A 15,022-nucleotide genomic window follows, 5' to 3' on the forward strand; every position below is an offset into this window, starting at 1 on the left:
CAAGGCAAGTGTCCTAGCCACTGTGCTTCTCTCCGTACTAATGTCGGTCTCTGACTTCAAAACCACACCCGCTGTGCTTGGGAATTCCCCTCGAATCTGTGCTGTTGGCTCTATGCTGGAGCATCATGCCTAGAGCTGTTTGCAGGATCACATGGTGCTAGGCCCTCCAGCATGCAGGAGCCTACATTCAGCTCATTGCACTCTCTGGCTTTGGATCTTGGTCTCTTACTTTCAGAGTTTCACTCTCTCTGCAGGTCACGTGGCCCCAGGCATGCTCACTCTCTTGGGTGCTGATTGCTGTCACCTCCTGTGACATGCATGTTATGAGGTCTGAACATTCACCTGTTTTGTCCTTTGTTGCTATGTCCCAGCATGTCGTGGCCCAAAGAAGGTCATCCCACTGCCCTTAGCTCACAGGACAAAGTCTACAACAAGGTTTGAAATGGCCTTGACACTTGAGGCTGCTGTTAGGCTAACATGGGGAGGAAAAAAGAGAAGGGTAGAGTCTGGGCTCAGAAAGGAACAATGTAGAACTTCCCCACAGAGCCGCCAGCTCCAGTTATTTTAAGTGACGGGATGTGAGGCCACAACCCTGAGTGGGCAAGTGTGTCCCCTATGACTCCTACCATCAGCGTCTGACTGCTGGAGTCTGAGGTGCAGTGTGGGGTCCCAAGGTGCCTGGATATAGCAGAGGGTGTTGTCGCAGAGAATTGAGGGGTTATGGTGGCACAAAGAAGAGGCAAAAGGGGCTGAGCTCATAGCAGGATGGGTTCGTGGTGATGAAATGTTATGGAATTTTTGGGTCCTACCTGCTAGTGCTCAGGGGTTAGTATGGTTTAGGGCCTTGATGGCGAACCCATGGCACGCATGCCAGCGGTGGCATGCAAAGGCCTTGCAGCTGGCACGCGGGAAGGTCTGCAATTAAGATATGCAGTACGATAGGAGGCGAGTGTGCCGGTGTTTGCTTTGTAGCTCATCTGGCAACAGGGCCGGACTGGCCATTGGGAGGACCGGGCATTGTGCGGTAGTTTGGGCACTCGGGCTCAAAAAGGTTAGCCATCACTGGCCTCGGGGTTGCTCTGGCAGTGTTGGAGGACCATATGGTGACAGGGATCAACCAGGGGCTCCCACAAGAAAACCCTGTGCTCCAGACCTCAGAGTTGACTCCTTGAGCCCCAGCGCATTTCTCTTACCAAAATCCTGAAAAGCATCTCAAGGTGGAACTGGCGTGACAGGTCTTCAGGGACTCCAAGGGACTTGATCCAAATAAACAAGAATGCTGGGGATGTACCCACACTCTTGAGTGTCCTGACAGGCCACTGCTCTGGGACTCTCACAAGCACATGGTCCACTTGACCACTACAGATGTCGTGCAGGGGAAGGGGGAAAGGAGAGGAGGGTCAGAGAAAGGAAGGTCAAAGGGAGGAAGGAAGAAGCATTGGACGAGGAAGGTCAGGAGAGAGAAGGGTCAGTGGGAGGCCAGAGGGTGAAGGGTCAGGAGGGAGGAAGGTTAGAGGGAGGAGAGGCAGGAGAGGAGGAGTGGAGGGAAGAGGATCAGGAGGAAGTACAGAGAGAGGAGGGGAAGGAGGCGGGAGATTGGGGAGGAGGAGTGTTGAAGTTGGAGGGGCAGGAGAGAGGAGGGTCAGAGGGAGAAGGACCTGTAGCTACTTATGCCACCCGGCTGGGCCAGAGGGCTTGGAGGGCAGCAGGATGACCAGTGCACAGGGGCACTGCAGGAGCTGGTCTCCTTGAGGCGGGGCTGGCGGTGCAGAGAGGACACCAACGCAATCACACAAAATCACTTTATTTCCCACAGGGCCCTGCAGGGCAGCCTCACAGACACAGCAGGGGGGCCTCTGGGACACACGTCTCTGCTTGGTGAGGTTGTGCTGCACAAGGAGAACGAGGCCATGTCCCAGCCACAGGTGGACATATACACAGATTCAGCACAAACACTGCCACTGGCTTCCCGACAACTCTGGGCAAGGCGCCCAGCCAGCTTCAAGAGACTCCACGCGGCTTCCTGATCGGGAAGTCTTGGGGACAGAACCCCTACCTTGGGCAAAGATCTCTGGTCAACTCTGGAGACACGAGTTTGGCAAGCCCCACCTGGCGGGGTGGAGGGCATCTCCTCTCTACACCCCACAGAGGCTGAGCCCAAGGCTAGCTCACTTCTGCTTTTCCAGGAGCTGCCATGGGACAGACTAGACAGAGTCCCCTGAGTCTGAGTCCCCCAGTGGATGATGCCGTCCCCCAGGGACAATGGAACCGGGGGGGGGGGGGGATACAGTAGAAACCTCAGGTGTGATCGAGGGGAGCAGTTTGTTCTACTAAAGGAGATAGATTTCTTGGGGGCTCAGTGATTTTTTTTTTTCTTTTTGGTGGCCACACCCAGTGATGCTCAGGGTTTACTCCTGGCTATGTGCTCAAAAATCACTCCTGGCTTGGGGGACCATATACGATGCCAAGGGATTGAACTACGGTCCATCCTAAGTCAGGCACGTACAAGGCAAATGCCCTATCTCTGTGCCACTGCTTCGGCCCCTCAGTGATTTTTCTGAAAATCGGAATCTCTGGCCCAGGCCTCTATGTGGAATGAGTGGGTTCCTCTGGAGGGAGGGGAGCCCAAGACTGCTCTGAGGAGAGACAGACCCTCCTGAGCCCCAGTTCAGGTCTGTTTGCTGTTCTTTGGTGACTTCCCAGCTGCATTCCTGTTAAAGGACGAATGGGGGGCTGACAGGACCCCTCTCCTCTGCTGAGGTGGGTTTCTGAAGTAACACCCTGTGGTGGGGGTATAGGTTCTGCAGGTGATGGGGATGTTGTGGGGGGGAGGGCTAACACCTGTGGTACAAGAAGCCATCAGGGAGACTGCCCTGCCTTGGGAAGGGTACAGTGGCTTCGCACAGGCCATCTAGTCTACCCTGGCCTGGGTCACCAGCTCAGTCACACAGCAGCGGGTGAAATATGACATGAAGAGGTGTCGGGGTCCTCAGGCTACTGTGGACACTTAGTTGAGCAGGGGACAAAATAGGCAAAAATAGACAAAAATGGGGCCACGGCTCCCCCTCATTCTTCCAGATTCAGAGTTCCACTCAAGGTGCAAAAGTGGAGCCATTTGGCATAAATTACCAGTGAGGGACTGGATGTCTCTGGGCCATGAAGTCTTGGGAATGCTTTTTTTTTTTTTTTTTTTTTTTTAAAAAAAAGCAAGAGAAAAAATGGGAAAGAATGGGAATAGATGACCATTTTCCAGGTCTGGCTCTGCTCTGGTGGCAGGGGAGTTGATGGAAGGAGTGCTGAGGTCTTCTCTGACAGGGAAAGTGGGTGCCTATATCTGTCCCTGCCATGAGGTTAGGGTGATTGGGCCCAAGCTAGGTCAGGAAGGGCCTGATGTGTGTGGGTGTGGGGCCAGCCTGTTCACCACGGTTGAGGACGCTGGGCAGACCCGATGCCAGTGCAGTGGCATGGGGCCGGGCCCACAGTGCCAGCACAGGACTGCCAACACGCAAGGACTCTGGAAAGCAGTGCTGTTGAGGAAAAACTCAGAGACTCACAGTGAATTTCATCACTCCCCCCCCTTCTTCTTCCAAAGGGAGGCTCTAAATAGAAGCCAAAATGGGGATCACTCCCTCTTTATTGCCAGTGGCCTATCACCAACTATACCTTTCTTTACCCCTGTGCCTCTAGAGAGGATAAATGATTACAATTTTGTTATCTTCTAAATAAATAATAAAAAACAAGGTAAAATTGCCAGGTTCAGAAATGTCTGCACAGTTCTTTTGACAATTGGGGCACCACATAACTAGGGAACAATTTTTTCCACAATTCACAACTCATTTTTTTTTTCACCAAGGAATCAGTCTAACAAACACGTCCCACTCTTGCTGAAAATAATTTCTTTCCCCAACTCTTCTAGGAATAAAACACTTTAAATGTATTTGTCAGGAATCGACACTTAGTTTAATAAGATTAAAAAGTGACAACTTAAAGAGCAATTGAGAAGTCCCACACCCACCCTGGGCTCAGGGTTCTAGCTAAGAGCAGAAGGAGGTTGGCAAAAGCTCTGAGGTGGCATGTTCCAGACACGACCGCCCCTGCTCTCCTGGCCCCTGCTACATGCTCAGTGCCACCCAACCCGTACTCCCAGAGGGCTCTCCTCCAAAGCCCCAGAGATTCAGACTGTCCCCCAAGCAATGTGAAATGCAGGGCAGGGAGTCCTGGCAGCGGGCACTGGCTACAAAGCGAGGCAGGATGGCACCAGGCCAGATGCCCACAGCTACCAAAGAGCTGCACCCACAACTACCTCATCCAACAGCGCTGGGCTGCACCCTTCCATGCCCACCCCTGAAAATTCTGCCAGGCCTCCTCCCAGAGTCCCCCAAGGCTTCTTTGGCTGCCTCACTCACCCCTCACCCCCACTTTGTTTTTTTGTTCTGTGCTCAGATGCTACTCCTGGCTTAGGGGACCACTCAGTGCTGGGGCTCAAATCTAAAACCTAGCTGGGAAGGAGGTGCTGAGTGGACAGAACTCTCACTGGCGACTGGGTGCAGGATGCTGACAGAGGGGACACCTGGCATGAGCCACAGGACTGTCCCCAACCCATGGAGATCACATGCTCAGGGATCTGCCCCCCCCACAGGGAGTGGATAGATAAGAGGATGGGGGGCTGAAGTGGCTCCTGCCCTGAATCCAAACAGGACAAACTTCCAGCTCAATGAGGTGGCTTCCCCCAGCCATGTCACCAAAGCCAGCCTGGGCCCAGGTTGGGGATGGAGAGAGACTGTTGGTTTCCACCCACAGTCTGTATGATGTTGATGCCAGGTAGAGACCCTCTAGAGGTTCCCATCTCCAGCCCACATCTGGAGGACAAAGGGCAAGGGATGGGGAACAGAGAGATGGAAACCAGAGGCACAGAGATTGGATGGGAGGAGAGACAAGATGGAGGGATGAAGGAAATGGACAGAAGAATGATGGGACAGGGGCAAAAGGGATGGGATGACAGAGGAACAAGAACAGAGGGACAGAGGATGGGGTAGAGGAACAGGGACAGAAGGACAGGAAAGGGATAAAGGGACAAGGACCAGGGAAATAAAGACAAAAGATTGGGGGACAGAGAGGCTACAGTGAATGACTGTTCCAGCCAATAGTGAACTGCAGAGCTCAGAGCTAATCCAGACAATGATGTGGTCCAGTTACAAACTGCAGCTGGCACTGGGATGGCAACTAAAAGAATGTAGAAGCCAGATGAGATCCAGCTGAGGAGGAGAGAAAAGCTAAGAATGGCCCGCTTCACAATATAGGTCGAGGATCTGTGACTGGGGAACCAACACGCCATGAACTCCAACACAGACCCCTTTCGTACCGATGCTGAAGCGATGCCCACTGGCAGTCGCCAGAGATTTTGGCCGACTGCAGCGAACTTAGTGACTAGGTCAGAGGCAGGTGCAATCCAAGCCGTTCTGAACAGCAGAGCCCACAGATTGAGCAGCTCGTGGTGTATCTGCAGAACTGCCCCAAAGAAGGCTCCTGTCAGCCCAGGAGCCATGCGTGTGTCTCTGCTCCAGCCTGAGAGAAGAACTAGAGGGAGGAATGGGATTAAACAGGGATGTGCTCTTTGCACATTTTTAAAAGACCTGGAACACCTATGATCCAGCAAATGGAGAATGACAAAAAAAAAAAAAGGAGATTCATTTCATTACCAGGATGCTGTGAGCCCTGACTAGCTGCCTGGGACCCAACATTGCTTCTGTCACGGGTGAGGTCAGAGGTAGGGTGGGAAGGATGGGCTGATGAAGACTCAAGACCCTTTGACTCCCCTGGAAGAGACTGAGGGTCCTTGGCAGACTGTTCTGTCCCCTTTGGCCTCCAGGTCTGCCTTTCCCTGGATAGGGCCAAGCCACGGTGGCCACTAAAGATCCCAGCTCGGGCAAACACCGCTTCTGGCCCCAGCCACTCCGCATCTGCACCTCCTTTATTGGCGTTGCCGACTGGGGGAGCGAGAGGCAGCAGTGCCTGGACTGGCAGGCAGGGAGTTGCCGTTGGGTGCCTGTAGGGCATGGGGGTCGAGCTGCTGACCCAATGGGCTGGGGTCCCCAGTTCCCACTTCCTCGCCGTTTTCTTCCTTCTGGTTGTTCTGTTGCTCTGGACACTCGAAGTGGACACAGTGGAACACCTGGAGGGAAAGGGAGAGACCCCATGAGTAATGGTCAGGACCCTCTTGTCCTTCCCACCCCCAGGCTCTGGGGCCAGTGTGCAGAAAGTCAGAGTGGCCCTTCCCCAGCCCTCCAGGGTCTAAGGTTTTCCCCTGGCTCCCAGGAACTAGAAGGCTGTAAATCCATGTCAACCTGTGTCAACTGAGGCAAAGGGAGGGAATGATGGCCTCAGAGTTGTAAGAGCAGCACAAGAATTGATGGCAAATTCTCACCGTCTCAGGTGCTCCCTTCTGTGGAATTTTATTCCTGTACCTGCCAGTGTGGCCAACAGTGGGAAGGGATGGTGGTTATAGTGGCATCATTCTGTGACTGCTCAAAGTGTGAATTACAGCCCAATGAAATTGTTAGGAAAACATGGCAAGGAAGTCCAAGAGAATGAAAACAACCCCGTATCCCCTCCTGTGTCCCAGGAACAAGCTTCTAGGCCAAACAGAGCTGATGGTGTTGCAGGGAGTGTGGACTGGGGCACAGGCCAACCTGGAACTAATTGCCCCCCTTGAAGTGACTGATCTCCCTCCTGTTCCCCAAAAGAAGCTGGCCTGAAAGCCAGGGAGTTATTTTGGCAACATTCAGTGCCATGGTGTAAAAGGCATAGCCCAGACTGCCAACAGCGGACAACTGAGGCTTGGACATAGCGAATATACAGAAGGAGGGGTGTGTGGTGTTTGACAGTCCCATAGAAGGTCACAGCTGAGGGGCCTTGGGAGGGTATTTAGCGCCAGGTCCCAGTCCAGGCAGTGTAAAGGTGCCAGCAGCCTCCCCTCACACCCTCCTCTGGCCCCCACCACCAGAGGTGCATCTGTGCCAAACTTAGGCTCTCCTGTTCTCTGGGGTGTGAATATCTGGGTATGAGGACCTGGATCTGGGGTACATGGACCTGGAACACAAATCTGTGGTGTGCAGATCTACTTTCCAAAGAGCATGCTGGCAGTTTTACCAGATCAGTTTCCAGATCTGCAAATTCTGTGTTCCTGAAATCTCCTGAGGTGAGTAAATCAGTGCCCTTCCCCATGCACCAGGGGAAGATGGCCTCACATCCTGCCCCGGGGCTCCATGGGGTCCACAGCCCACACCCCTGCCAACTGGGCCTGTCCTGGGCTGACATTCTGAGTTCAGAAATGAAAGGGTTTCCCAACTCACATTAAGTGTTCAAAAATGGTAATGGAATTTTTCTAGAAGCAAGACACAGTGGCTAAAAGCCCATGGAAAGAAGTGTTCCACAATTCCTTCTGATTTGGTTTGCCTTGTTCAGTGAGAAGATTAAAATCAAGTTTATCAAATGTCACCCACTGTTTATAGTGAAAGGAGAGGCTAGAAGGCAGAGAAGGGGATGGTGTGGCTGGAGGGGCCGGGAAAGGGGCCCTGAGGACTTTGGACAAGAATAGACTTCATGGGCCCGGAGAGATAGCACAGCGGTGTTTGCCTTGCAAGCAGCCCATCCAGGACCAAAGGTGGTTGGTTCGAATCCCGGTGTCCCATGTGGTCCCCCGTGCCTGCCAGGAGCTATTTCTGAGCAGACAGCCAGGAGTAACCCCTGAGCACCGCTGGGTGTGGCCCAAAAACAAAACAAAACAAAAAAACAAAAACAAAAACAAAAGAATAGACTTCATGGTCAGGGCCTAGCTTGACTGAGTATATGGGCGATTTATCGGTCAGTGATGGGGTGAAACTGTGGCCCAGGAGGGAATGACTGAGAAAGAGTGTGGATGGGGGGCCTCACTTGGTGCAGATGAAGTTGAAGGCTGAGTCCCAAGCTGGAGGCCTAATGGGCAGGGAGGAGGGACCCACTGTACAGGGGAGACTGAAGCCATGAAGGCCAGGCCTAGTAGACTCCAGATGTGGAGGCACAGCTGGACAAGGCTATTGGAGGAAGCAGAGGGGGCGGGGCCTTTGCCAGGTCAGGATTTGGGGCTGTGTTTTGGTTCCTGAGAGGTTTTATGGCATGGAAGAGTTGCAAATAGTGTGTGGGGTGTGTTTTGGGATGAAGACCAGAAGGCCAGACAACTCAAGTGCCCAGAAACAGTACCCTGGTCAATAGCCCTGGCAGGGCACAGGCCTTCCAACAGGTGCTGCTTCTGCCACTGTTTTCTCTAGGACCCCTTAAGAAGCACAATTCATACATCTGTTGGTGAACTTGAGTGCAAATACGGAGGCATATTGTTAGTGTGATAGGCTCAGGAAGGCCTGTGGTGGGTGTAGACAGATGTGTGGAGATCACGCACTGCAGGAACATGGTCATGTGAGCCTATAAGAGTGCAAATACTATGCCCCCCACTCACTTCCAGAGGGGTGCTGCACTCTGGGCCCCCGGATATGTCTGGAGAGGATAAGATGCTGGTACCCCAAGAGCCACTTCCTCCCAGAGTGCTCTATTCTTCACAGGGTGTCCCCAAAATCTCACCCACAAACTCTCAAGACCCACCCTGAAACACACACTCTCACACACACAAAAACACACTCCTCAAACACACACACATTCTCACATGTTCCCACCTTGAAACACATTCTCATGCTGATACATGCATACAAACTCACTTATATGCACTCTCAAATACCCCCACATGTGCCCTATTTATTCCATGCCCTGTGCTGCGAGATATGCATGTTGTCTTTTCTCTGGGAGAATCCAGTTCAGAGGGGGAGGAATGCAATACCAACTGGAATTACACTTAAGATACGAGTCCTGACTCCTTCCTGTAACCTAGTTTTCCCCATTCATTCTCTCCACTGTCTCAGAGTTACCATTTCCAGTTCTAAGAAAGCTGCCCTGAGACCACAAGGTTCATCTCAATCTTCCTTTGGCAGCGCCATTTTCTCTTACTCTGAGCTGATGCTGTTGGAAGGTGGGGGCCAGGGTGTTCCCCTCTCCCCAGGAGAGCAGGGTCTGGGGATGTTGCAGTGCTTGGACCTTCCCTGCCCTGCCCAGGGCCAATCTGAACCCTGGACGAAGCCCCTGTTAATCTACTTCTGCATCAGCTTCATGTTCTTCGGGCTTTGGATCATCTCTGGCAGGTTAGTGACTTACGCACCTTACAAGATGAAAATCCAGCTTTCTTGGCAGGGTGCGAGGCTTATGTGAGACACCATATCACTGCATGTGTGTTTGTGTGTCTGTGGGTGGGTGGGTGTGGTTCTGGCAGAGGGGCCTGGGCAGTACTTCAGAATTACCACCCATGGAGAGGCATGTGTCCTGTGCTCAAAAATGACACATCCCATTGAGCAGCAGCAAGGAGGGATTCTGTGTTATCTGACCTGCTACTGGGTCATCCCCAGCCCTCCTCAGAGCCTCAGAACACACCAGTCCTCATAGATATGGACTCCATAGGCCCTCAGCTCCCCATCCCTCAGGCTGACTGCCTGGGGTTTTCTCCTGCTCTTGTGGGGCTTGTCAGTCTCTGACTTTCAGCCAGCTGGATGTGTGTGTGCTATGACAGCAGCTGGCTCTCTGAACATCTCCCCTTAGGAAAGGGCCCCAAGCTCTGGGGCCTCATGCCCACCTCCAGCCTAGCCTGACTTGCAGGGTGTGAGCTGTGTGGCCATTCCCATTGGTTACCCCAACTGGGGATACTCCTTGTACCATCAACAATCTGACGTACAGACCAGCCACTGTTTTGGGCTTTTTGGGAAATCGGGAGGTCTTTTCTCACCCCAATGCACATAGAAGGATTACTGTGTGACTGGAGAGGGAAGGAACTGTGTGACAAAGCAAGGGGACTGCGTGCCTAACTGTGTAACTTGATCATGGGTGCATGGGGCGAGGGTGACCAGACACACAGAACAAGTCAGACCCAAGACTGAAGAAACCCCAGCCCTCAGGTCCTTGAGGAGGTGCAGGTTTCCCTGAAGACTGTGGATCCTCTCAGGGGCTGAGGGCAGGGGGAATCTGAGATGGTGTGCAGGGAAGATGGGGTCACTAGGTATGCTGAGCTGAGGGCAATGGCAAGGCAAGCAGGAGAGCACAGGGGAGCAGTAGGGGGTGGCAGAGAACAAGCCCAAAGAACCCACACATGGCTTGACCAGTATCTGGGTGTTGACTCAAAGGCAAAGGCGGCTCTGAGAACATTTCAGGACACATAGGAATTAAAGCATTTGCCTTGTAGCACATAGGTGGCCCCAGTTTAAATCCCCAGCACCACATACATTCTCCTGATCAATACCAGGGGCCACTCCTAAGCCAGCAATGGGCTCTGAGAACCCCTGCATAGCCTCCCAGCTAAATAAAACACATGCAAACAGAAGCTCCATTTCTTTTCTTTTTTTTTTTTTTGGGCCACACCCGGTACGCTCAGGGGTTACTCCTGGCTATGTGCTCAGAAGTTGCTCCTGGCTTGGGGGACCATATGGGACACCGGGGGATCGAACCGCGGTCCGTCCAAGGCTAGCGCAGGCAAGGCAGGCACCTTACCTTTAGCGCCACCGCCCGGCCCCAGAAGCTCCATTTCTTAAGCTCAAAGATTTACAAACACATGTTTGTGGTGACAAATAATACAAGTGTCTACAGACAGCAGCTGACAACACCTGGAATCCCTCAGGTGGAGCGGAGCCATCTGGGACAGAGCGATCAGGAGGAAGCCGGCGGGTGGGCGGGGCCGTGCTGGGTGCTGCTGGGTGGTGGCAGGGCTGTTCCCATCCTTCACAGCTCTGCTGTTTGGCACCAGAAGGTGCTTGGGGAGCAGCACACAGGGAGCAGGCCCAGAGGCATGAGGCCGCCAGAGGGGACCCTGCCCATGTGGTTGACTGTCCCGAAGAAACTCAGTACTGAGGAGCTGGGATACACAGGGGCCTCCAGGCTCTGCTTCCAGCTCCACTGTGTGTGCCTCTGGGGGGCTGTGCCCACCCTCCCCACTTGAGCCTCTTGAGCAAGTGTGTACTGGACCTCCACAGGAGTGGGTCAAATATCATGTGGGCACTATCTATCTCTTATGCAGATTTGGGGCTCCTCTCTCAGACACTGGGGATGCTCTTCCACTATAGGAGTGGGGGCAAGAGTGCTTCTGATGGCTCTCCTTAGTGGGGACAGAAACCAAGCTCTCCTGGGAAACAAGGCGTCTTTCCTGGTGGTGGGGTGGAGGAGGCGACACAGAAGGGAACAGAGGTTTTGGTACTTGTTCTCAGAAGGGAAATGCACTAGACCCTGTGGGGCACTGTTTGAGTAGATTTCTCCATGCACTTCTCCATCCCTCTCCGGTTCCTGGGCCTCCCTTGGGGCAGACCACCTGTGATTCACTGCTTACTTTATTTGTTTTTTTTTTTGAGGGGGCCACATGTGGTAGTGCTTGGGGCATACTCCTTCCTGGCTCTGTGCTCTGGGGTCATCCTGGTGGGGCTCTGGGGATCACTTTGAGGTGTAGGCAAGTCAATCTCTTTCCTGACCTCGCAGCACTGGGAGAGGATGTGAGCAGAAGCGAATGAGGCAGAGGCACATTCCAGATTTATGTAAAACCATCATCTCAGCCACAGCAGCGTGTTCCTGCCCTCCTTCGGCAATCCTGTATCCACTGGCCTCTTTGAGCTGCTTTTCACAAATTGGTTTGGAACCAGCTTCAGTAGCCTCAGGATCTGTCCCCCAAGGGCCGGCTAGTGTGGTCGTGTGGGAATCCAGGCTTCATCATTGCCCATGCATCTTTCCTGCTGCTTCTCCTCAGTTCTCTCTCCTCCCTGGAAGCCTTAATTCTCTACAAGGCCTGGACATCAATGTACTCTTTGCACCATGGAGACCGGGCAGGAGGTACATAAACATTCCAGTCCATTCTGGGGCTCTGGCTACTCCCACGCTGGCCCTGCCCACTGTGCCCATCAAGAGGGCACCTCAAGTGCCACATGCATCTCTGTGAGGCCTGTAGAAGCAGGGGCTATGCTGCTCATCTTCCAGGCTCGGCCCGAGAGTTCACCAAGAACTGTGGCCGAAATTGGGGAAAAGCAATAAATGCCGATCAATGGCTCTACCTTGCTTCCTTGGTTTCTCTGGAGTTATTTCTACAATGAGCTTTCATGCTACATAATACAAATAGGATTTTGGAGCCAAGCTTTCGACTTGTATATACGAGGTGATGTATCTTTATAAAACAGATGCTTATCTTATGAATATCCTGCTATCTGTCCATGGTTAAACACCAAGAGCTAGTTTCCAATCTGCCTTCCAGTGTCTGGTGAGCAGTGCCCGCCACACCCCACTCAGTACTCAGGGATGATGCCAAACCACTGAGGGTGGCACTGAACTCCTCCCACTTGTCTCTGCGGCACCTGAGCCCTCCCCAGAATGCACCTTTGTTCTTTTGGAAATGCCCAAGTATTGTTCCCGAGTACATCATCCCTTTTCTATATGACAGGCATGTGTAAACAGCCCTAACACTGAATTTTCTAATTTCATAGGGAGACATTTCTAGATTATATGATTACACATCCAAAATCTGTACTCAAAATTTCTGCTACAAGAGGCAATAGTTTTCTTGGTGACAACATTTATAGAAGGCAACAGTTTGTTTTTGTTTGTTTGTTTGTTTTAGCTTTTCAAATGTCATTTTCTATCATTTCCAAGAAGAGAGCACCCACAAAATGAAAACAATCCCCCATCAACACTGCCTGGAAGGTTCTAGAAGGTACTGGTCCCCCTAGTACTGAGCTGGGTATGTGGCTTCCAAACCAAATCCAAACAAAATGGTCTTTTATAGTTATGCTACAGGTAAGTATTTTTTTTGTTTGTTTGTTTTTTCTTTTTTTCTGTCTCTGTAGGAAAGGGCCTTAATGTATAGTCTTTCTTCTTATTTTATTTGCATCTATGTTTTCCTTTATTATAAAGAAAAGTATCCTGAGAACCAGGGAGGTAAGAGAGCTTTGCTGTTATCTCTCTGGCCCTTGTCCAGAAAGCATATCTGGCTGGGACAACAGAGGCTGGAACAGAGCGGCCTGGTGGTTTCTGACCTGGTGGTCTCACATATGCTACAGCCCCTCCATCAAAGAACCCTCCATCCACTCTTTCCTCCCACACTCCTTTATGCTTTGTGTCCAGGAGCAAAAGTCATATCTCACTGCTTATTTCAAGGCCCTACACATGGCTGCTACCTTTTTTGTTGTTGTTGGGGGAGAACCCAGTGACTCATTTATGCCAAGCAAGCACTGATCTGCTCTCTTGCACACGCCTTTCCTTAACTCCTTTGGAGGCATCTGACCCTGAGCAGTATACCCTGAGGTGAATACCCGGAAAGCCGCCTTCTGCTTAGAGTGACTCCGTTTTAACCATGTCCCTGCCTCCAATCCTGCACTTGTCTTATACCTAAATGCTTTTCCACTTCTTGGAGACCCTGAACACCTTTTCTCCAAGGTCATGGCCATGTCGGTGTTGGTGCCACTTTTGAATTAGGGGGGTTCCTATGAGCTGCCGCCCCCCTGACCTATCTTCAGGACACTGCTCCCTACCTGATGCCTGGAGGAGCTAGAGTGTGCCAGACATGAGGTGGTGCCAGATGCAGTCTGCCCTCAGGAAGGAAGTGTGGGTGGGACCCCGAGGCAAATTCACAGGTGCCTAGGCTGGACCTGTTGGGCTAGGACAGTCTGTTGTCTGAGTCTCTGTCCTGACTCTCCTCAACACACAATCCCTAAATGCTGGCCCCCCCGGGGTGGGGGGGTGAGGCCTGGGCTTGCAGACACCAGCCCACAGGGGAGGGGAGGAACTCGCCTGTCTCTCTGCTCTGGCCCCAGGATGTGCTGGTGTGGACACTCTCAGGGATTCTGACCTTGGGAGCAGCTGGCACATGATTGCTTAGGGCTGCTGGTGTCTGGTCTGGGAGGATACTGCTGAGAGGGAATCTTCGCAAGACAGAGAGGGCTGATGGGACAGGAGATGAGGGATGAGGTGGGGAGGGGGGATGCGGGGAATAATTATCACCAGTCCAGCCAGGGGGGAGTTTTTTTTTTTTACCTCTTGAAACAGTTTCCCTGCTTTTTTTTTTCCTCTTTCTTTCACTAGAGGCACATGTTACTATGGGAACGAGGATGGCACTGGGAGCCCCCAGCCACTCACTGGCCTGACAGAGCCTGTAAATAAATTCTGCCTCACTTCAGGTTCTGTGCTGAGTGGTCCTGGAGGGCAGCTCAAGCAGCCACTTGCCGACTTTCTGTCCTGCTGGTGGCGGCTTGTGCTGAGCCTCCTGTGGTGAGTTCATGGACTGATTACTATTCTTCGCACGGCAGCAGAGATCTGCACCCTGCCTGCTCCCCTCAAAACTATCTCATTGCATCCCCATTCACCCATCCTTGGGGCAGGGATCACTTTTCTTGGGGCCACACCTGGTGATACTCAGGGGTTACTTCTGGCGCTGGGCACAGGAACCACTCCTGGCAGTGCTCAGGGGACCATATGGGATGCCGGGGATAGAACCTGGACTGGCTGCATGCAGAGCACATACCTATCTGCTTGCTGTACTATCTCTCTAGCCCTCACGTGATTAATTTTATAGATGAGAAAACTTCCCCTTCTCAGGCCCTGGCCTCCATATTATTGCTTCCTTTCCTTCACTGTACAGCTGAACCGATCATTTTCATGTGTAGTGTCACAGGATCCCAGGCCCTGTCATAGCACCGAGGTTTGAACTCTCGGCCTCCTGCTTGCCAAGTAGGTACATCTAGTCACGGACCTCTTCCAAGCCCAGTATGAATGTTTACAGGCCGATTCACACCTGGCTCTGCCTCATCAGCAAGCAGCTTTTGTGTCAATCACTCAGCTTCATTTCTTCCCAAGTTTCCCCCTTATTTTGTTAAAAACCTTTTTATTGTGAGAACCTAGAAGTACATGAAATGCAACATACAGCTCG

General features: G+C 52.3%; 1 protein-coding gene across 1 annotated transcript in view; it reads right to left on the reverse strand.

The window, feature by feature from the left end:
* Positions 1–5,357: 5,357 nt before the first annotated feature.
* Positions 5,358–15,022, reverse strand: part of BTBD9 (BTB domain containing 9) — a 509,556-nt gene continuing 499,891 nt past the window's right edge. The window contains exon 11 of the mRNA XM_049765342.1: positions 5,358–6,172. Within this exon, the coding sequence (XP_049621299.1) occupies positions 5,972–6,172 (201 nt within the window). The 3' untranslated portion in view covers positions 5,358–5,971. The remainder of the gene's footprint in view (positions 6,173–15,022) is intronic.

This window comes from Suncus etruscus, chromosome 18, assembly GCF_024139225.1.
Source record: "Suncus etruscus isolate mSunEtr1 chromosome 18, mSunEtr1.pri.cur, whole genome shotgun sequence".
In the NCBI taxonomy this organism is placed as follows: Eukaryota; Metazoa; Chordata; class Mammalia; order Eulipotyphla; family Soricidae; genus Suncus; species Suncus etruscus.